Below are 23,217 nucleotides of genomic sequence, written 5' to 3'. Positions count from 1 at the left end.
CAGTTAACCATGTTTTTACGGTTTTAAATAATGAACGTTAAAGTAATTTAAAGAATGACTATTTTAAATAATGGTTTACACTACACAGCATACATGGCATCCCACAAAAATATAAAACAAACATAATCCTGTTGCACTACAACACTTGATTTTGGTTTTATTGTTAAAAAACAAACAAGAAAGCATGTTAAATTAAAATCTGAAATATTTTACGTGATAAAATAAAGGTGATTTAGTATTCAAGATTATATTATTTTACCTTTTTTATATTAATTGGTCTTTAACTTAATATTTTCAGATTTTTCAAAGTATATTTATTAATTCTTGTACTTTTACCATAATTCGACATAAACCATTTGGCAGAGGTTGATATTTTAGAAATTATGGGATGTGTTAAAAAAATGCAGAGTGTGTTAAAGTGACATTGGGAGTTAAGATTTTTTTTTCTTGGTGGGGGAATGAAAGGGTAAACAATAGTTTCATTTTGGAATCACAGGTTGCTAAATATGCTTAAAAAAATGTAAGTGAAACAGGTGAGAGTGCAATAATATAGAAATTCAATAACTCTAAATAAAATATGATCGTTTTGGTCAACTATTTCCGTGTGTATTTTTAACCTACAAGAAAGTTTATTCTTGTGATAACAGTAACTGTAAGTGAGCGTGTAATGTAATATAATAAAGTCATAAATAATGCGTCTACTTGTTTCTTGATATATCATCTAAAACAGCCTTTAAAAAAAAACGCACAAGCAGCCTGCTGTTGCCATAGAAACCTCCTCAGAAATCTAGTCTAATTCTATCTAAGTTATAATCCAACTTCTGAATCATTGTTTGAATCTGCTGTGACGCTGCTGAAACGCAAACACACACTTGCACACACACACACTTTAAAGATCCATAGAACATCTTGATTAGCGCAACTGACACCAAACTAAGTCACACTTTCATCCTGCCAATTTAATAATTGCACTAGCACGCAGTTGTAAATAAAATAATCATCTAAATGGTAAATTAGCAATTAGCAGTTGTTCTCCATTACGGATTCTGATGGCCAAAGCATCCATTAGTCCTGATATCTCTGGAAAACAACAAACCCAAAGAGCCAGACAGATACCGGTTTCTCCATTTTATCTCCGCAAATGGATGGCATAACCACACACCATTATTTGAACAGTTAATTAAATCTCGTGGCGGCACTACTAGATAAATTGGCTATTTGAAGACGCCTAATAAAAACAAGGGAGCTCCCGAGCCCCAAAGGAGAAGAACGGCCTCCCTCCTGTCAAGTGCAGCAACGGGAACAAGTGAGAGAGGGTGAATTCGAGGAAAAAAAAAATAGATAGAAAAAGCATGTAAGCGACTGCGACAAAAAAATGTGTTGTGTTAATGCGGTGAAGCAGGAGAGCGAGATTAATCAAACGTGGAAGAAAGTGAGAGCCTGTAAATTAAGGCAGCAGGAGAGGTTTGAACTTCGCGCATATCCTAGAGCGCACTTCATCAGTCTTCATTAAAAGCAGGCTCCAGCTTCGGCCATGACGCCTAGCAGCTTGAAGTGATTCTCCCAATTCTTCTGAGGCCAGGTTCTCTAGTCACGCTTGGGAATACAGCCCAGAGGGTAATCGTGGACTTTCCTGATTGTGGAGAGTGCAAGATGCGGAGAGGCGTAAAGAGAAATATTAGGGTGGAATGACAGAGTCAGTGCAAGGCAATTTTCGGAGATGTTCTGTCACAAACTTTACTCTAGCTCTGGGGGAATTTAGATGAGAGAAACACGAGCAAATGGACAGATCTTTCCTGGGGAGGAAGAAAAATATATATCCTGAAAGGTATTTAAAGTCACGTTGGAGCAATTTTTAAGATTTGTGAAAAGGGCGAGATGGAAGGAAGATTAGGCGGAGACAGTGAGAGAAAGTGCTAGAAGGAAAAGCGAGGCAGTGCTTTAAAAGCTTCCATGATGGCTGACTTTTCAAAAATTCACTACACCAATATGCATCCATTTCCCTTCATGCCATGCACTCAGATCCTACCAAACTGCCTCCCTGACTTAGGCAGCACGCTAGCTAAGTGAGAATGTAGTAATAATCATAATCAAGTATGCTTACGTGGTCTTTGAAAGTTTGATTTCCAACAAACAGTACTAAAAGCAGGCAGTAATCTTTTTAAAATGTACCATATTATACACTGTCAGGAAAAGTACAAAAGTACAAAAAAGCTGTACTTTAAGGTCAGTGGTTTTCCTGATAAGGGGCACACAGCTGAGGGGGATCAACCTTTTTTTGGCAGGGGTCTCATTAGTTGCCTGCTGCTCGGCTGCCATGTTTCAGAATGAAGATGTATTCAAGAAACTGAACTGTAAGATGGCCATCAAAAGAGCTGCAGACACTATTTTTACACTCAGCTTTGTTAGATAAACCTGTTTAGCTGGTTGCAAATGCCAATATCAATAATAATACCTATAAAAGCAACTTAATGAATTTATTCATGTAGATATGGGTAAAATGTAGCTATTTCAATAACAATTAGAAATGACACAAGGGAAAGATATTTTCCATAGAGATCTTAAATTTAAGGGCATTGTCTAAAGTGACTAGATGTTGTGACCTAGCGGCAACATCCTGCTCTCCATCATGAAGCCAATACGGAAGTAACTGAAACTGCAATTCATCGACTGGCCTTTGGGGGCTGTCTCCAGGAGCTCCAGATGTACACTGACTGCAATGCTAAATTGGCCAATTTTACAGCTGATTAAAATATGTTTACTGCCTGGTACAAAAGATGATTTGGGTACATATAGCTAATATTACCCTTCATGACAACTGATTTTTTCATAATGCAATGGTTTCATTTATAGTAAGTTATATCAAGTCTGCATAATTAAGGGTGTGGCCACTTGAGAGTGTACATTTGTGTGTACCTTAAGTATAGCGACGGCAGCAAATTTTGACCTAGTGGATAGATAAAAATAATAATAATAATAATAATAAAAAAAGTCTAATTTTTTGAAAAGCACTGATTGCTCCCTGTAAGGGTTAGGTTTAGGGGTAGGGGGGACAGAAAACATAGTCTGTACAGAATTAAATAAATATTAATTCCTAAAACTAAACAACTAAATATTCCTAAAACTAGGGAGATGGTTAGTGAATTTAAAGAGAGAGAGAGAGAGAGAGAGCACAAAGCAAAACTCATCCCACATAAATTTATGGGGAGCAAATTCAGTTAGTAACGAATTAAAAATATTTGGGTGTGAAGTTAGGCAAACTTAAGTGGGATGTACTGTATGGACTGACTGTATAAGGAAAAAACTTCAACAGAGAATGTACTTCTTAAAGAAACTATTGTCTTTTAATGTTGACAACACATTGTTGATCATGTTTTATAGTGTTTTATCAAAATAATTGCAACATTCTGTGTGATCTGCTGGTATGCAAATGCTTCTGAGGCCCAAAAGGGGTCACTGGGGAAGGTGGTAACAACAGTCAGTAAGTTGTTGGGAATAAAACTAAAGAGCATTGACAGTATAAACAAAGAAAGATAACTAAATAAGGCTATCATGACTGTCAATGATGAAAGACGGCCTTTATCATACACCTTGCAATTGTTACCATCAGAATGTCGATATTGTGTTTCCAGATGTGTAAGAAATAGGACAAAATCATCATTTATACCAAGCAATTAAGGTTTTAAATAGAATTCATATATATTTGTTTATTTCTTTGCCTCATGTGCTATGTTAATACAGAATATTTTGCAAAGCTCTCTTAGAATTTGGCCAAACAAGTTTACTTACAGGTAGTATAATTAATTTTGAAACAACTTAAATAACTCTTATTAGGCTAACTAAAAAAAAAAAAACTAAATTATTACTGTACCTGCAATTCTTGTCAATTGCTCTTCTTTCATCATCAAATTCTCTTTCTTTATCAAAATATCAGTTTCTCTTACTATCCCCAAAAGCTACTCTTTTCATTTTAGATTGTGTCAATACGGAAAGTTGAAAAAAGCAAGCAGCAACTGATATTTCTGTGTGTGCATAATGAATAATTTTCTCAGACAAGTAAATTTACTGAAGGTTAAAGTTCTAAATTAATTCCCAATATGTACACATGCATTATTAATCTCATGTCTAATATGCTGAAAGCAGATCCAGTAGTGCTTCCTTTCTTGTCATGTTGGCATTTATTAATTACATGAATGAGTTTCATTGGAAAACAAGGAAATCAAACCAAAAAAGTTAATTTGATTAAATCCACAATTAATTTTGCCAGTTACTTAACATTTTAATCATCAAAAAGCTATAAAATATTAAATCTTCAGTTAACTATTTACATCTCATAACCATTGCGTCTCTCTGGTATTTCTAATTTGAACTCAAACATTTAGCCAGACAACTGCTGGAGCATCTCGTGTTACTTTGATAATATACAAGAACAAAAGTGGAGTTCAATCATTCATTTTCCTTCGGCTCAGTCTCTTATTTATCAGGGGTCGACAAACTATTGCGGCATTTGTTTGACGTCAGGATGACCCTACAGCCACAACCCAGTACTGGGAAACACTAATACACGTTCCTATACACTCACACACTTCTACACTACGGCCCATTTAGCTCAACCAATTCACCTATATCGCATGTGTTTGTACTTTGGGGAAAACCGAAGCACCCGGAGGAAAGCCAAAACTCCTTACAGAAATGCTAACTAGTCAAGTCAGGTGACCAGTGACCTTCCTGCTGTGAGGCGACAGTACTATCCATTGAGCCCCCATGACACCTTAAAAGTGGAGTTAAAGGTGCAGTAGGTGATTGTCTTCAGAAACATTTTTTGTTGTGCTGGTTAAGTCTCTTCACATTTTTATAGTACTGATTAAAGTAAATGATCTAAATGTATTTATATGTATTTTTATATTCTGGGTAAGGCATAAGCCTAAAATGTTTGTCTAATTAAAAATCATCAGGCCGACAAATAACTCCATTACGACAGATAACTCAAATTGTCTGTCAACAAATGTGAATTTGTATTTCTGCGCAGCCTCTTGACGTAAATAAATGCATCATTTGCACATATATAAAGCATGGCCACCTACAGCTGACAGAGAGAGAAAAATCAGGCAAACTCTGCATCAACCTGAAAGACTTCTTTCTAAAAGACCAACATGGTCTTCTACCCATAAAAGAAAGATGGTTTTTGACAGAAAATGCAAACTTCCAAAAAATGCAAAATCAAAACTTCTAAATCCTGAATTAATATCGGAATTACTTTTGCACGCTGGAGAGAAATGACGTAATGCAGTTCAAAACAACGATCTGAAGGGTGACACCATGGCTAAAGTATTACTTTTAGACAGGTAAGCTATGTTTTGAACCTATTTCAGCCACGCAAAGCTTCTGTAGATTGTGTTATTGTTTATAAATGTGTTTATATGCACGGAGGTGTTTTTCAGCCACTGAAAACATCCGACAAAGATAGACTATTTTCAAGTTCATGGGATACCTTTTACAGCATCAATGATCTAGTCGGTTAAATATACCCACAATACTGTAAGCATTCGTTTAGCTGTTCAAATGTAAAAGGAGATGAAAACAAGCGAGCTACGCAAGGATCACTGAGCAAAACTGAAAAGTCACTCCTTATCTTGATCTTAACAAAAGTGTAATGTAAAAAGATAAGTGTATTTTTGTTTTAAACACTATTTTTACTTAGTAAATAGCACTCTTCCACCTAACCAGCTTTACTGAGGTAAAGTTTGATTTACATTTGCACATTTGATTATTTTTGAACTGTGACAACTTGTAAAACGCTCCCACTCTAACACTACATTGAATATTAAGTCTGATATAGCGTGTATAGTAGGGTTGGGCATCTAATCTATAATGCCGATCCGATACGCATCTCGATACAAAGAATACGATACGATATATTAGCGATGCATTTGTGACATTGCGATACAATGCGATAATTCAGCACTAACTTATTAGATCAAGTTTATGAGATGATGTAAGAAAGGGTGCTGTGCCATTGAATGAGTTTGATTATTTATTAACCAAGTAAAACCAATTAACTGGCTTTTCTCTCAGAGCCAGAGTGTCAGTTTACAGTAGAGGGCCATTTTAGAACCTATAGCACATATTATTTAAGTATTTTCAAGATAAACAGAATGTATAAGTGCAATATATATTATAAATGTATATATTTGCACTCTTTCAACATAAAGGTTTAGCATTGCACAACAAGAATTGTTATTTAACTTTTCAACTATGAAAACAAGTTTTACAAAGATATATTGTGCCACTGAATATTCAAAACTTAAGGTTGTGAACTAGCAGTGTTATGTTGCTTTGAAACATCACTATCACTGTAAACAACAGGCTAATAAAAATATCAATAAATAAAAATTAACAGGAGGTGTTTAAAACCTTCGTTCTCCGTGACACTAGGCTGAATATCTTTGCAGATGAACAATGCAATAGCATTCGTTATTGGCGTAGAGCGAGCAGAACTGTTGCGCATGGAGAAAACTTTCAATGCTTTTCTCACTTTTGGAGCTGGTAGCTACAGCTGAAGCAGAGCAGGAAGCCGGGGATGCAGGAACACTGGAAGATGCTTCCACAACAACACCAAGGCGCCGCTTCAAGTGAGATATCAGATTAGTCGTACTGCCCGTGTATTTTACAGATGCGCGGCACATTTTGCAAATTGCATCTGTCCTGTCAAGTCGTCCATCCTTTTTGCAGAATCCATAATGTTGCCATACGTTAGATTTAAAACTCAGTGAGGAATAAAATGTTTGTTTTGCTTCTCGCGCTTTCTGAGGGAGCACCACTAGCTTCATCCGCACACCTGATACACTGAGTTGTAGTGTAAGTGTACACATCCGCAAGCCCGTTGCTAATGCATACTTTATGTAGGTCGATTAAATTATGCACCAAAAACAAGTTGACAACACTTGTTAATAAATAAAAAATACATTCTATATTAAAAGTATAAGTTGTATCTTGAAAAAACCGATGCATCTCTAAAAAACCGATGCATCTCGATTTGCTTCCAAAATTTCATTCATCCTCTCCTGCTCTACCGATGCACTCGCATCGTGCACACGCATGACCGCGTATCGATACATATCGGTTAATCTTCCCATCCCTAGTGTATAGTAGTATGACTTCAAAACAACATTAGCACTGTTTAACTGACAGTAAACAATGTTTTATTTTATAGTCACTGTCTGATTATATGATTTCTCTATTTAGAATATGCAAACAATACTTTTCTGAAATTATATTATTAAGGAGAAAGTCTGAATATGCGAACATAAAACCCACTTAACCCCAAAGTGAGTTTTGGGGAAATATAATTCCAACACCCGCTGGCCTATCAACAACTACGCTGGACAAAAAGCGTGTCTCCAAAGAGATTTCTAAATGGTGAGTGGGTTGAATATCATCATCAGATGACTTGAGGCATGGATTTGGACAGCAGGGAAGGGATGTAAAATTTTCAAAGCTATTATGCTAACGTTAGCGTTCAATCAGCTCCTCTACTGCACCTTTAATACCACAAAATTACTTCACAGCTTCTATCATCTAAACCTCAGAGAAAAAAAATACAGAGGTCCAAAACCTCAAAGACCTCAAATGTGTGTGTGACCATTCATGACTGAGTATTTTTTGACAGAACGTTCCTTTTCCAGTGAACCATGCCTTTAAAAACCAGTGAGATGTCTAAAGAAAAAATAAAACACTGAATTCTACAAAGTCACCGAGCAGGCAAAACAAAGATGGATTCACTTAATAGTCTCCAAAACAAATTTCTGAAGACGCTTACAGGAAAGCTCCTTCCCTAATGGTTTATGTAAACACATTTATTTTATTCAGGCTGATTAAGTGCAAACACTCCATGACAACTTCTCCCATCCGCAACCCCTCCTCATCCTCGCAAATCGGCACATCAGAAAATACTGAGGTCTGTACCCTTTATCCGAGAGTGCCATTAGTGCCATTACTCCAACTCTGATCACATTATGCTGATAAATACCGTATTATCAGAGGCTTGTTCCCATCTATGGTCTAACGTGACTCATCTGCTGTGTTCAGGTTTGTGTGTGGGAGATCTAAAAAAAAAATAATAATAATAATGAAAACCTCAAGATGTTCAAAATGGAAATGTTTTTAGCTCCAGTTCACTCAGAATCTGATCAGAGCCTCAGATGGCAGCCAGCATGACGGTTGACAAGACTGTGAAGTGTCTGCTGCTCAGATGTGCTTCAAAAGAACAACACATTTAACAGGGGGAAACGGGAATCCATAGGATCCATCACGGAAATAAACCACTTCTCATCTGATCACTTACTCCGTCTCAGTTTGTCACGTCTGGTGTCCCGTGTTCCTGTCGAGCTTGCCTTTTCATGGAAAGTTCTCTTTTTTTTTGCCATTGTGCATTCATACTGGCTATTATAAGAGAGTGAAGACGATAAACTACAAAGCCTAAATGAATATTAATCAGACGATGCCGCGTTTTTAATATTCATGAACTAAGCTGTTTACAGGTTACTTTGCCCCCAAGTAAAAATCCTGTTATCCTGCGCTCGTCTTTGGAACACAAATCAAAATGTTTAATCAAATCTGAGAGACTTCGCTTTCATTAAAAGTCTATTCACCCAAACTTCTGACACTCATGAAAAGGCTGTTTGAGCATCTGTGACCAAAATCCTAAAGCATCATTGCTGATCAATGTGTAAACGTAAATAAAGGCCTCAAATAAATCAGTTTATAGTATAAAGTGATCGTCTTTCATCTAAAGATTTGGATTAAGCCATTTAAGCCTTATGGATTTATTTTTAGCCCTTTTCATGAACATTGAGTCATTGTTAACACTTGAAGACAGTATGTAATACTTTGTAAGTTTATTCTTTATGCTTTATAATGCATGCAAAATAATAGTTTGCAATGACTGGTTATATTGCAGTGCATCTTACAGGTTTGAAATATATTACGGTGGTAGCCAGATTGAAAGACACCTTTACGCACAGCACATAAATGACCAAATAAATGCACCAAAAAATAAATAAATAAATGAATAAAAAATATATAGATAGATAGATTTTATTTGTTTAAACTGTATTATTTCTATTGTTATTTTATTATCTATCACTTTCTTTTCTTTATTGGCATGACATTTTGTAGAGTATTGCCAAATCATTTTAGATATGTATAAAATAGCCTATATAATACATTCACCGGCCACTTTATTAGGTACACTCGTTGATCTTTATTAGGACTATCGTTCAATCATTCAACTGCTCGTTAATGCAAATTTTTAGTCAGCCAATCACATGGCAGCAACTCAATGCATTTAGGCACAAAGACATGGTCAAAACGTTCTGCTGCAGATCAAACTGAGCATCAGAATGGGGAAGAAAGGTGATTTAAGTTACTTTGAATGTGACATGGTTGTTCAAGCCAGACAGGCGGTATTTCAGAAACTGCTGATCTACTAGGATTTTTCACACACATGCCTTGTTAATGTTGGAGGTCAGAGGAGAATGGCCAGACTGGTTCCAGAAAATAGAAAGGCAACAGTACAGCCCTTTGCCTGGTCTGGTGAGTCTTGATTTCTGCTGCGACATTCAAATGGTAGGGTCAGAATTTGCCATCAATAACATGAAAGCATTGATCCAACCTGCCTTGTATCAATGGTTCAGGCTGCTGATGCTGGTGTAATGGCGTGGGAGATATTTTCTTGGCACACTTTGAGCCCATTAGGAACAACTGAGCATTGTGTCAACGCCACAGCCTATCTGAGTATTGCTGCAACCTTTGTCCATCCCTTTATGACCACAGCATACCCAGCTTAAGATAGCTACTTCCAGCAGGATAGCATGCCATGTCAAAGCTCAAATCATCTTGGACTAGTTTCTTGAAAATGACAATGAGTTCACTGTACTCAAATGGCCTCCACAGTCACCAGATGTCAATCTGATTGAGCACCTTTGAAATATGGTTGAATGGGAGATCCACATCATTTTTGTGCAGCCGACAAATCTGCAGCAACTGCATCATGCTATCATGTCAACATGGACCAAAATCTTTGAGAAATATTTCCAGCACCTTGTTAAATCCATGCCATGAAGGATTAAGGCAGTTCTGGTCTGGGGGTCCAACCAGTACTAGTAAGGTGTACCTAATAAAGTGGCTGGTGAGTGTATATTAACATCACATTAATAAAATATACAGCAAATGAGAAATAAATGACAGAAAAAGAATGTATAGTAAAGTTTTTCGGAGTCATTTATTAAAGAATGAATTATTCAGTGTTTCTCTCGCTCTCATGGCAGTGTGTGTGCAGTCAGCTGTGAAGCCAAACGAAAGTAGGTTTAAATAAAAAGTTAATGTAAATACGCTTACAATTAATGAAAAAAAGCCAAAGCAAAATAAGTGATCTAGAAACCCTGGCCGGATACATTTTAAGCGCCAAAAAGGCATGTCTATGTGGGTCTGCAGAGCACGTGACAGTGGGAGAGATGATAGTTCTTACACACACAAAACCAGCAGTAGCCTACAAAATGGGTAAATGAGAGGCATTTTTCCCACTGGTTAATTGATTGCAGATATTTGGTTGTTTTAGGCGGATATGAAAAATTAAAAAATTTTAAAAAATGTAAAAGGATGATACTAACAGAAATAATAATACATTTTTGAAATGTGTTGCTAAATATACTTTGGCGACAGTTGATATACCTGGGTGGTCCAAGTAAAGTCCATGTGTGGGAAGCCCTGTATGGCATATGTAAATACATTCTTGAAACATGACTACAAGGGACATGTGTTAGCAGCTATAAAATGTAATGAAATACTTATAAGTACAACAAAAACCTACGTTAGTATTTAAAAATGAATAAGTAATGTATATAAAAAAAAAAAAATTTTTTAAGTAAACCCTTTTTAAGATCTGAAACTTTGCAGATATAACAATTTGAGAGCTAAAATTCTTGACAACTAAAGTGGATAATTTTTGTGTTTTTACAGGTATTCATGAAACGATACAACACATTATAACGTTGTTTATATATCATATCAGCATCCATATTGCAACGCGAGATTCTGCAATAGTCACATCACAGGACCTGCATAGTCAAGTTGGGATTATAATAACAAGGAACCACATTTCAGAATGTGAGCCATTGCAAAGTTTAACCCTAATAGAGTGAAAGATTTTCATTTGGATGTGTTTTAAGAGCATTTGACTAAGATATCAAATAAATTCAAGGCATTTTAAAGTTTATAGATTTAACAAAGATTGATTGTATTTAGTGGTTTATAGAATGACGAATATAGAGTTATTTTACATTTATATTTACAGAATATTGAATATTGTTTTTCAGTGCTGTTAGACTCCACAAAAACGCATAAAACAATAAATATATTTTTTTTTATCTTTGATCTATTTTTTATCTGTGCTTGCAAATTATTTGTTTTATACAAATATAAAATTATGTAAAATTACAAATTCTTTCAGTTATTTAGGTCATTGTGTATGAACTGTGTTGATATCACAATATATATTGCAGAAAACAAAATATTGCAAAGTCAGTTATTTCCAATATGTTGCTCTAATATGCAGCATTAAGAATAACATTACAAGGCACTAAAAACACAGGCTTCAATGAAAGTGTTACCTATATATCAATAACAGTGTTCTAAAACCAATTACTAGTTTGGAATGACATGGAAAAATGCTTACAATTTCAATTCTGTGGTGACCTGACCTTTTGTGTTTTATGAATGCATTTTTTCAGAACTAAAGGCATGACATTTGCTCTGAATCCATTTGAGCAGCTCACTATAATAATGACATCCAATCTCAGTGTGTTTCTGACACCGCAGCACCTTGAAAATGTGCAAGTGAAGTGATTTCCAAAGGTCTCTGGTGATCTGGCTGGCCCTGATCGTTTATGCAAGCAGTGTTTTGGAGAAAAGCCTTACCTTGACCCCACGGACGCGGAACTCCGCTAACGCTCGGCTCATTTTGGCAGAGGCCGCCGGCAGATCCTTTCCACTGGCGATGACTTTCACCAGGAGGGAATCATAATGAGGGGAGATGACGGCCCCCTGGAAGGCAGACGCGCTGTCCAGTCTGATACCCATGCCCTCTCCACTGCGAAAGACCTGCCCAAGAGAAAAGCAGAGCACGCTCAGAATACAGATTTACACTAATCGTCATGTGTGCGCTGGAGGGGCTGCTCTAAAATATTACACTTCAGACATGCACGGTTTTAAACCGTACAAACAAACCAAACACACTTTATTTTGACACACTGCTTTTTTTAACATCACACTTTCACTTATAATGTTGGATCCTTAAATAATTCACAGCCAACACACACCAGATGCAGAAGTTGTGTGTATTTATAAATGCTTCACACATATTTCCTTAAATTTAGACAGCTTTATTTTCACAGTACATCTGTTTGTTTTTACAAAATTATTTAATATTTAAATAAAAATTTAGTGTTCATTATTTTCTGTTGGTTTATAACCATATATGAAGACGCAGCAATACTAATTAGTCTTTTGTTACTTTATTTTAGATGTTCTTCAGGATTTTTTATATAAAATTATTACAAAATAAACAAACATTGAAAAAAAAGATCCATATACAAATTCAAATGTGATCATTTACATTTTTTATTATTATTAGTAGTAGTAGTTGTAATTGAAGTTGTTGTCCTAAATATTGGTTTTAAAATTAACATGTATACTGTATATTTTAAAAAGATTTTAGACAGACTGATGTATTGAAGTAGATTAAGGCCCAATCCCAATTAAAATTTGGAAAAGCACCCTTTAAAAGGGAAAGGGATTCAAAATTTACCCCTAAGAAATGGGACAGCACTACAGCACCTGCACACGTCATCGTATGTCATCACGAGCTCTTGCTTCATATGAGATCGATGATGGTGACTGCTGTAGTTGTTCCAGTTATGTTATTTTTTGGTATTTATCTTCAGGAAATCCCTGAAGGCAACGATATCAAATGTTATCAAAAAGATATAATGTGGAAATAAGCTCCTAACTGCTGTGCATTTACACACTGGACATATTCATCTATGTACAGTAAACACAAGAAAACATCATTAACATTATAGCAGACACTGTAACAAGCTCATTCCCAACTACTAGAAATTTCTGTGTCAGATGTAAAAGTATGTTGTGGGACTGCTACACAGGAGTTATTATAAGGGATTATAGATAGGCAAATTTAGCACCTTTTATTTTAGCGTATTTTCAAAAGAAATATAGCAGTAAAACACGAACGCCGTTATGAATATAATAAAACATATGTTTGTTATAATGACAAAAAATATATAGAATAATTTGTGCATTCCCTGACACGGGTGCAGCTATACTGCCAATGTGGCTAGTGTATTCTGGGAAATTCTTACCCCTTGGTTTCGAGTGTGGTCCTGAAAAATCTCCCTTTCGAGGGGTATCTAGCCCTTCCCCTTAGCCCTACACTTTCAAGCTAAAAAGATTTGGGAAACCCCTACCCCTTTACAGAAATGCACAAAACGAGGGGTAGGTAAGGGGTAAGGGGAAGGCTAAGGTGTAGAATTGAGATTGGGCCTTAAAGTGTAATTACATTATCATCATCATCATCATCATCATCATCATCAACAGCTGATTTTTGATCACTCTCATTTCAGCTGAAAATAAGACTGTATGTTATATTACTATTAAAAAAGCTTTTCATGAGCTAACAGCTCCTCTAGTTTGTGTATTTTCCATGCCAATTCCATGAAATTAAAGATGCTTTTTTACTGCACGATATGGTATGGTTCAGCATGACTTGGTTCAATTGAGTTCAGTTTTGTTCATCTCGGTTTGCATTTCCACTGCTGTTTAGTACCACTTAAAGTAGGTGAGAATATTGCTATAGGCCGCAACAAACACATTTTATACTCTCACTCTGATAGTGATACTGGTAGGGACCTTTATCTCTGACCAGTCGGTGAACAGCAGTGTGTATAAGTCCCTTTTTGGTAACAACACTGCACGCTGGGTACTAGGGATGTCCAGATCCAATCGCGTGATCGGAAATCGGGCCAACTATGCGTTTTCAGACTCTATCGAAATCCAACATTTCCTCCCAATCAGTACTTGAATATTCATATAAACCTAGGATTACCTGTAGGGTTTTTACAGTTGAGGTGCTATTTGTTTTATATGATTTTTTTTTTTTAATAATTACTGTTGTACTAAAGTCCAAAAGTAAAGAATTTATGTTATTTATTACTTGTTTGTTCAAGCTACCTCACAGAAGTGCTCTGTTTGATAACAGAGTTGTTGAATGTTAAAATAAAGTGAACTAAATAAAAAATAAGCAACATCCATCTATTTTTTCGCTCTTCTATATTCTTTTATGTATTATAGAAATATCGGATATCAGTAGATACTCTAAATCAAGTGATTCGGACTCGAGAACAAAAAAACCTGATCGGGACATCGCCACTTGAAACCTCACTGTGCTGTACCATGCAATGGATATGCACATACATTCCATGGAAATGTGTTCAGTGGCACTCGGTTCTCTAAAACACTTCAGACATCCCCTAAAATAAACCCAAAATGGGTGCAGGAGACTTTGCCTGAGAGCCACTAATGGTTGCAGTTACTCAAAGGTGAACAGGTAAAAACTAGTGGTTAAAATGCTTCGCTTGGGTGCAATTGAGCAATCTAACAATACCGCTCTTGAAGATGAGGAGCACAGGAGGCGGATCTGAGTTGCGGGAGGTTTCAGAAAGAAAAAAAAACATTTTAAAATCTAACATTTCACAGACAGCTGCCCCTTGAACTGTACAAACATTAATCCGGCAAAAAATAGAGCAACCGTCGACACAAGTACCTCAGGGGAGTGTGCAGGCAATAAGAACAAATTGAGGAGAAGAAAAAAAGAAAAAAAAAAAAACACAGACACACAAACATGCGCACAAAAACCGGCAACTGGCAGCAGTCATTTACTGTTGCAATTGTGCTCAGTCTCAGCCTCTGGCATCCACATTACAATCATCAGCACAGTAATATTGATGTGCGCAGCAGAGATGCAGGCACCGGCGGAGGTATTGTATATGTGGGGTGGTACTGAGATATAATGAGAACTGAGAAATAAACAGAAACAGATAAAAAAGAAAGATGCAGAGGCCTTGGCTTCATTAGGGTAGAGGTTTTAGTAATGGCAGCGATTGTGCCTCTGTTTATGACATAAGACATGCTAATGAACAGTCAATCCACCGGAGATTATACAAGCATCGCCATGGCAATCCAAAACAGTAATTTGATATCCCTCAAATTGAGTGGAAATTTGATTTGACGCCGTTTAATGGCTTCTGCCACCCGGCGAGACGACCGTCACAGAGATAAGACAGCATTTCTGTGTCATTTACACCCTGAACGGCTGTAATGAGTGGAAGAACGCAAATAATGGTTTTTATTACCAAAAAGCCAACATGAAACCAAAACTGATGGCATCTGCTTTCTGGAAAGGGTAAAGGAATAAATTTCATAGTGTTCATGCTCAAGATTTTATGCTAGTTTACATTTATATGTATTTGCAGCGAATACTATCTGATGTTACTTCAATGCAGACCTAATTCATTAAACTTTTCACAACTCCTAAATTAACTTTTTTAAAAGGTCATATGTAGATAAACAAACAAACATGAATGAATAAATGAAAATAGTAGGGGCGTCAAAATTAATTGTTTCTTCTGTGCACCGTGATGCAGACGTGGACAATTCGGTATCAGTTCATTAATAGATCATAACCGGTTATTATGTACTGACGTCATTATCTCATATGCAAGCCATGCGCGCACCTCTCCCAATATGCACACATCTCCATTGGAAATAATGTTCTTGTGTGCGGAAAAGATGCAATATGTCAAGGGTTTGCAGCTATAGTTAATCCAACATGCATGCGTATTGGCATAACTGTTAAGTTGCAGCAGCTTTTTACCGTACAACAGAAATGCGGCAATGGGAAACCTTTAACGAATAAAAGCAGGGTTAATAATGAAATCGGCTATCGCATATCTATTAATGATATCAGTGCGTTGTACAAAAGGCCCTTCGACAAACATATCCAAATGTTTTCGGCTGCTCGCATCACTCTCTTAGTGTCAGGTGACTCACTCTCTGTGCAGCATTTACTGTCACTGCAGATTGTGCTGTATTGAACAGACACGCGTCACTTCATAACTATTGCCACCATTTTTTAACTGAACACTATTTGGAGGGCCGGAACAAAATGCCACCAATTAAATAGCCCTGGTCAATAGTAATAACCTCCCTGATTGGAGATTCAGCAACAGGTTAATCTGCCATTTGAGAGTCTTTCATGGAGAGAAACCTCCTCAGGTCTTTGCATAATCATCCATTCAGAAGTTAATTACCAAATATCTTGATATAAGTTCACATTGTTGCTGATGATGTGTAACATGGAAAACATTCAGCAAATATTTTCAAGTTGGCTAGATATTATTTAATAGTCATTCAAACAACCTTACCGAACCTTCTTGTCTGCCATGTTTGTAGTTTATTTATACTTTTTACCCCAGTTTGTAGTTCTAATCGAATTCACGTCTAATGCAAATTGTATTTTGGTGCAATTTTAGTGGTTAGAGTATGGATGCTTTGAAATTTACTGGAAATAGTAAACCATCCGAGAACTTTTGGCATACTCTTTTCAACATACTTTGGTTTGGCCATACTAATTCCATTTTCGAATACTATTTAGGATGGATGGTATGCGAATTGGGGTGCAGCATGAGATTTAATGCACAGATCTGTTTTGGATTGACAGATTTTTGTTGTTTTGTTTATAATAATGGGGCTTTTCACAGTTGCACAGTTTAACCCTGGGTCACTGTAAACCTCCATTAAACTAAACCTGGATTATCTTGCCTTATAATTCCTATGTTTTACCTAGTTTTTCCCCCTTATGAGTTGACTTTTCTAAGAAACTAGCATTCATTTCCATTACAGTAAATGAAAAAATTACCAGAAACAAGAAAAATACTATTATATCATTATCCAACAAGCTCCACGCTGAACCATCCGGCTCAGCTGTGCCCAGAAAAATGAGACAGGGCAGCCATAACAGCGATCTAAAGCTGTGTACTTGGCTTTTCATCATCAGATAGATGCTTTAGGACAGGATTTCTGTTGAAGCGCCACTGATCTGGGTCACAGCAAGACTTCTGGAGGAAGTGTGTATCACAAAGAGATCTGAAAAGGAAGGAAGGCAAGCCAAAGCTCTGCATGGGTCAGTCTTATTCTCTCTCTTTGTTCTCCTCATCTCCCATTCTGTTTTTCTGGCTGGTAATTATGAAGCTAGGGAGCAGGTCTGAAATAGATGCCGAAACTGACGCTCATCTTCTTCAGCACCAGGGGCTCGAGTCAAATGAGAGCTTGAAATACAATTACAAACCTCTACCCGGCATGCTGCGAGAAAATTTGGAGTTGTGTTCTAATTCATGAGGTGACCATGCAGCATACACACCGAGCAGGACCCGTGTACATGATCACATGTTAATCTGTTTACTGGGGGGGTGGGGGGGGGGGGGGGCACAACAAAACTGAACTGGCAAACACTAAGGGATTCTGAGTGTGATGGCATCGTATATAGACATCAATAATTATAAAAAACAAAAACAATTATTAAAAAAAAAAAACTTGCTTCGGTTATTTGTGGCTAATTGTTCTGCTTTTTAAACTGAGCAGCTTTTATTAAACTATATTATTTTGTTTACTTGTTTTATTTATTTCCCCTATGGGAAGTTAGAGGTTGCTGAGGGAGGTTGCTGTTTATTAGGGTAGTGATAGTAGTAATAGTAATAACAAGATGATAATGGTGTTAAACAATGAACATTAACATGATTTTAAACAATGATGATGTTTCAAATTAACCTTGCAATTTACTGATTTGATGTTCTATGCAGAAAATACAATAAAAAATATCAATAAAATTGATGGATACATAGAAAAACAAGCTCTTGCTACTTTAAAACACATTTGCATTTATGTGCATCTATGTTAGACAACAAAACTTTGGGGTCACTTACATTCATCTAATGGGGTGGGGGGTGTTGGGTTAAATTCTCAGTTCAATTTTACATGTGACTGATTTGCAATTAACCAGATAATTTTAATCGCAGCATTGTGCAATTAATTGGGTTAAACATTTTAATTGAGTGACAGCCACTAATATACATCTTTCTACCTGCCTATACATGTACATATTAGGGTTGCACACTTGTGACACCACATCGATTCAGCATCGATATTGCAAAGTGCAAATCTGCAATAGTCACATTGCAGGATCGGCAATGTCAAGTTTGGATTGTTACAAACGAGGAACCACAGTTAAGATTTTAGCTGTGTCTCATATTAGAGGCTGCATCCTCCAAAGGATGCAGACTTAAAAGGTGAGTCCTTCGAAGTCCACACAGGCCGAACAGAGCATTTTAAAATGAGACTATCTAGCCTACAGAGGACAGATCTAGTCACCTAGCAATCATAACAGCTGCTGTTAATAAGCAGTAATACAATTTGTAATGACTTTTTTTTTCAAAGTGATATTAAACTTATTGTAAGCGATCTAAAGACAAAACAAGGTTCATAAAAGCTGGTAATATTTCCTTTGATCCATACATGTACACATAAACATGTAAACTGCCTATAAAATCCCTTTTTAGTAAGACATGTCATACTACTTTTGTTTTTTTAACATGCGTTTACATATCCACAGAAAAAAAACAATTTATACATTTAAAATGGAGTTTTTTTTTTTGTTTTTGTTTTTAAAATCATCTGCCGTAATAAGCATGCAATGAATCTTGGGACATTCAAGGCTGCAAAGGATCTATTGGTTGTGTCTTTATTACCTGGGAAACGAAGGACACATTTGGAGGCTGCATTTGAAGGAGCCTTTGAATTTTTTTAAAATGAGACTGCCTTCGTCGCGCCGCGATGACGCAGCGCACTTCGAATGCATCCTTCGGAAGATGCATGAATTTGCTCTTAACAACGCAAAAAATAAAAAAAATAAAACGTTTTCATTTCATTCATTGAAAAATTTATTTCTTTATTTATTTATACAAAGAAGACGTGTTATTTTAGAATTCCTAATAGAATTTCTGTACACCAACTGTTAGACTATCTTAAACCATAAAAGCACTGTTTATTTCATTTATATCTTTGCTGTATTGTTTTCATGTGCTTTAATTTGTTTATTTTTTATTTGTATTTGCAAAATTATCCCAATTGATGTAAAATTATCAAAAATTTATCCAAAATAGTCATCTTGTGATATTATATTCATATCGCAACATGTAGTCGCAGAAAATCTAAATATTGCTATTTTACTTTTTACAATATCGAGCAGCCCTAATGCATACAGTGCTCAGCATATACAAGTACACCCCTTACAAATCCATCTTTTAACTTTAGATTTTTAATAGAAAGCTATACAATATTATATTTGTGCATATTACTGTACACTAGATTAGTCACACCTGAAATCTGGAGCTTTTGTAACAAAATAACTTACAATAATTGTACAAACACTAGCAACCAAAATTATATTCTAAAAAATATTAAATACAAGTTTTAAAAAGAGGAAAAGTCAAGAAGCAAAACAAAAACAAAAAAAAACAATTTAGTTGAAATTTTGTAGGTTGTAATTTATTCTTGTAATATTTAGCTTGAATTTAATTGTATTATCTTTCAATTTCTAAATGTGTTTGGTGACTAAAATATTATTTTAATAAATAATATCGGGTAAATAAATCTATTTTGCCTAAATGCACCAAAATACTATATTCACTGAGAATTATGCTGAACATTGTATATATGTACACACTGATATTTGTAGCAATAGGAGTGTTTACAAACAAAGATTGATCAAGACCTTTGGCTCCAAAACGCATGGCTTACACCACCAAACACGTTTCTGGGGCCCACTGCAATGTTTAAATGAACCTGCTATTTGAGTTGGGTTGGTAACTTAGTAGGCTCTTCAAACACAATACTCCAATCTGCCAACGAATTAAATAGACATACGAATAATAAAACAGATCATCAAGCCCAGACAGCCTCGGGATGACACTTCTTTAGAAAATGTAAAAACAAAAATCCAGTCAGATGATGTCAACTGTAGGTAGACCATCAGTGGAGCAATCAATCAAAGAAAACTGATAGAGCGGGTTCAGACTAACCTGTGCAGGGCAGATTTTTCTGCAGTGATAAATGTAAGCTTAGTGACACATCTAAGAAAAAAAAACAAATATAACATTGTTGATTGCACTGCATCCGACTAGAAAACACTTTCACAATGGGAGAAACAGGAACAATACCACAGCTTGCCGCTTAACAAGTGAAAGAGCCACAAGTAGTGTTGCTTCTGAGTTAGATCAATTCTAATTTATTTATTTTTGTTTGTATCTATTTTGCAGTAGTCTCACGGATAATTGTGTGCCATTGTGCAAACATGAGTCGGCTATCTTAACACTTGCATCAGCATCCACCCATTAAATCTTGTCCAGGCTGCATTGGGTTTGCAAACGCAGGTCTCTAGGTCAGATGAGCAGTCAAGACTGACAGAACTGGAGCACTAGGCCTGATGACAGCCATGTATGCAGCAAAAAAGGGTTGCTCATTATTTGAATTCATGAAATCGAATGATGAGTGCATGGTAAACATTTATTAATTGCTCGTAATTTATTTACACATCAAATTATGTAAAGATTTTTTTTTTATTCACATTGTAAAGCTGTATTTTTTTTAGAAACAACAGAATTGTTTTTCATGTTAATCCGAGTTATTATTTCATAACCAGGGCTGTGTTTCCAAAACAACGACATTACTATCATAGTACAATGCATCGTTTGGAAAAAGTAAGGATATTAAGTAGGATTGTTCTTTTTTATTATTATTATGCTTTGAAAAGTCTACGTTTTCAATGTAACGCCTTCAAACCACTGCAGAAGTTCTAACCAACAGGCCCATGTCATACACAGTAGACACATTTCTTAATAAATAGCCTACTATCAATTAAAAGCATTAACTTATGCTATACTTTTGTTTACACAAGCTTTAGAGACGTAATGTCAATTCCGCTTTTAAATATAGATCACTTTCATCTTTCGTCATGAGCCACGGCTGTGTTCAAACTGGTATAAATGTTTTTGAAGTGCCATACGAACGTGAACGCAATTGTCAATATGAAGATTGCTTAAACTGAACTGTAAAAATACTTTGAAAGCAAATTACACTTAAAAGAGATGACTTTAAGGGTTTTTTATCATTCAAAGTTTAAATGTTGGAACGTTCATTGGAACGATGAATTTGGGAAACGCCAAATCAACAAACTGTCTTTGTAACGACGGAACTTGCAACCTTAGTTAGCTGACGATGGTTTTTGGAAATGCACTCCAGCCCAAGAAATGACTATTTTATTATCCTTATTTTCCAGTTTAATTTCTGCATCTTCATGACTGGAACACCATAAACTACTGTGATAACATCCGGTACTTTTAAATGTTTCTAATATCTGGTTAATATATTGTGTAGCTAGCACATTACATATAAATTACTGTTGATTAAAATGGCAAAAGACGAGGTTGTTTAGTAAGATAAATGTGTGCTGGGGTTGATCTGGCCAAGTCATTCCAACAATGAAAACAAATGGTAAAGTAAAAATTAATACCTCCTAGTTAAAGGGATACCAAAAAATGAATATTCAGTCAATATTTACTCATTCTTTAGTTGTTCTATACCTGTTTGTGCTTTTTTTGTTCTTGAATAAAGTTGCAAACCTGTAACCACAGACTTCTACAGCATTGTCTTTTCCTCTTATCCAAGTCAATGATTACCCGCTTTAACAGAGAACTTATAAATGACACCTTATAGGTACAATACTTCCCAACAACTGATATTCCAACCGCTTTCATTTATTCCATTCTTTTTGCTGAATAATATTGAAAGCAAACATAATATTGTATTATCTTGAATACAACAGTAGGTATAAATATTTCCTCCAGAACATATAACAAAAAAATAAGTCCGATATCCAGAGGCTACAGAATAATGTAGCTACTAACTAACAATGCTTACATATAAACAAATTGTACGCCTGGCTTATATGCTTCTGAGCTAACTTACCTGAACTGTCTCCTCCACCACTGCTCTTAGCAAATGTCTAATCTGCATCATTCCTGGGCCACTAAAACCCAACTCATCCTCACTTTCATCAAAAAGAGATATACAACAAGTGAAGGGTGAGTAAATGACAGAATGTTCGTTTTTGGGTGAACTATCCCTTTAAGGCTACAATTAACAAAAGAACTCAAATTCAACTGCAATTACTTTAAACATAAATAATCATAAGAGTTCAATATCAAATGTAATACTGACACAGTCTTGCTTAAACAGAAGTGATATAAAGTTGTTCACTATATGTCTTCTGCAGCAACTTGATTTGAAATATTTCTTATGGCGGTCAAATTCTGAAGTCTTTTTATGGGACTACCAGGCGACTGGAAGATGCCCGCAGAATTTTATTAGAGTGACATCTTGAAACTTTCAGGCAGGAAAGAGAACAACAGGAGTCTGCTAGCTAAGGAAGAGAGGGAGAGAGGGAAAGAGAGAGAGAGGGAGATTTCAGCAGGTGAAGTGTAGAGTTTCAGAGAAATGATAATAGAGGGAAAGAGATCCCACAGTTTCTGAGCTCCTAGCAACCCTGCATGCTCTAACAGGCAGAAAACCATCACAGCAACCCAGGAGAGAGATGAGCGCCAAACGCTCACCCCGATTGTTTTATCTCGGAGGGAATATGAAATTTGACGCATGGAAGATTGTGTCTGGAGCATGTCAACCTAATCAAAATCACTTATTTTAAAAGAAAGATGTGATTTGGTTTGAAAGCTTGTCTTATCTGAAAGACGATGCATGATACGCATTTCAGAGAGGCACTTTTTTGCCTTTTGACAAAAGATGGACTGAAATTTAACTGCATATAATACCATCTAATTCATGAAAAATGCATTCGGCTGTTCTTTGGAATAAGAAATAACCCTTTTACTTTATAAAAACAGCACAGATTGCATAATGTGGGTCAATGGTACAAATGTCTGTGATTTGATTAATTGGCCGTGTGCTGTATGTGAT

The 23,217-nt window shown here is 36.0% G+C and overlaps 1 protein-coding gene across 1 annotated transcript in view; it reads right to left on the bottom strand.

Annotated features, from left to right (window-relative positions):
• Positions 1 to 23,217, bottom strand: part of pcxa (pyruvate carboxylase a) — a 230,229-nt gene that overhangs the window by 77,207 nt on the left and 129,805 nt on the right. Inside the window, 1 exon segment of the mRNA NM_001328356.1 lies at positions 11,977 to 12,159. Within this exon segment, the coding sequence (NP_001315285.1) occupies positions 11,977 to 12,159 (183 nt within the window).

This window comes from Danio rerio, chromosome 21 (genome assembly GCF_049306965.1).
Source record: "Danio rerio strain Tuebingen ecotype United States chromosome 21, GRCz12tu, whole genome shotgun sequence".
NCBI classification, from domain to species: domain Eukaryota; kingdom Metazoa; phylum Chordata; class Actinopteri; order Cypriniformes; family Danionidae; genus Danio; species Danio rerio.
Note: the sequence above shows the minus strand (reverse complement) of the source record. Positions and strands in the feature narration are given on the sequence as shown.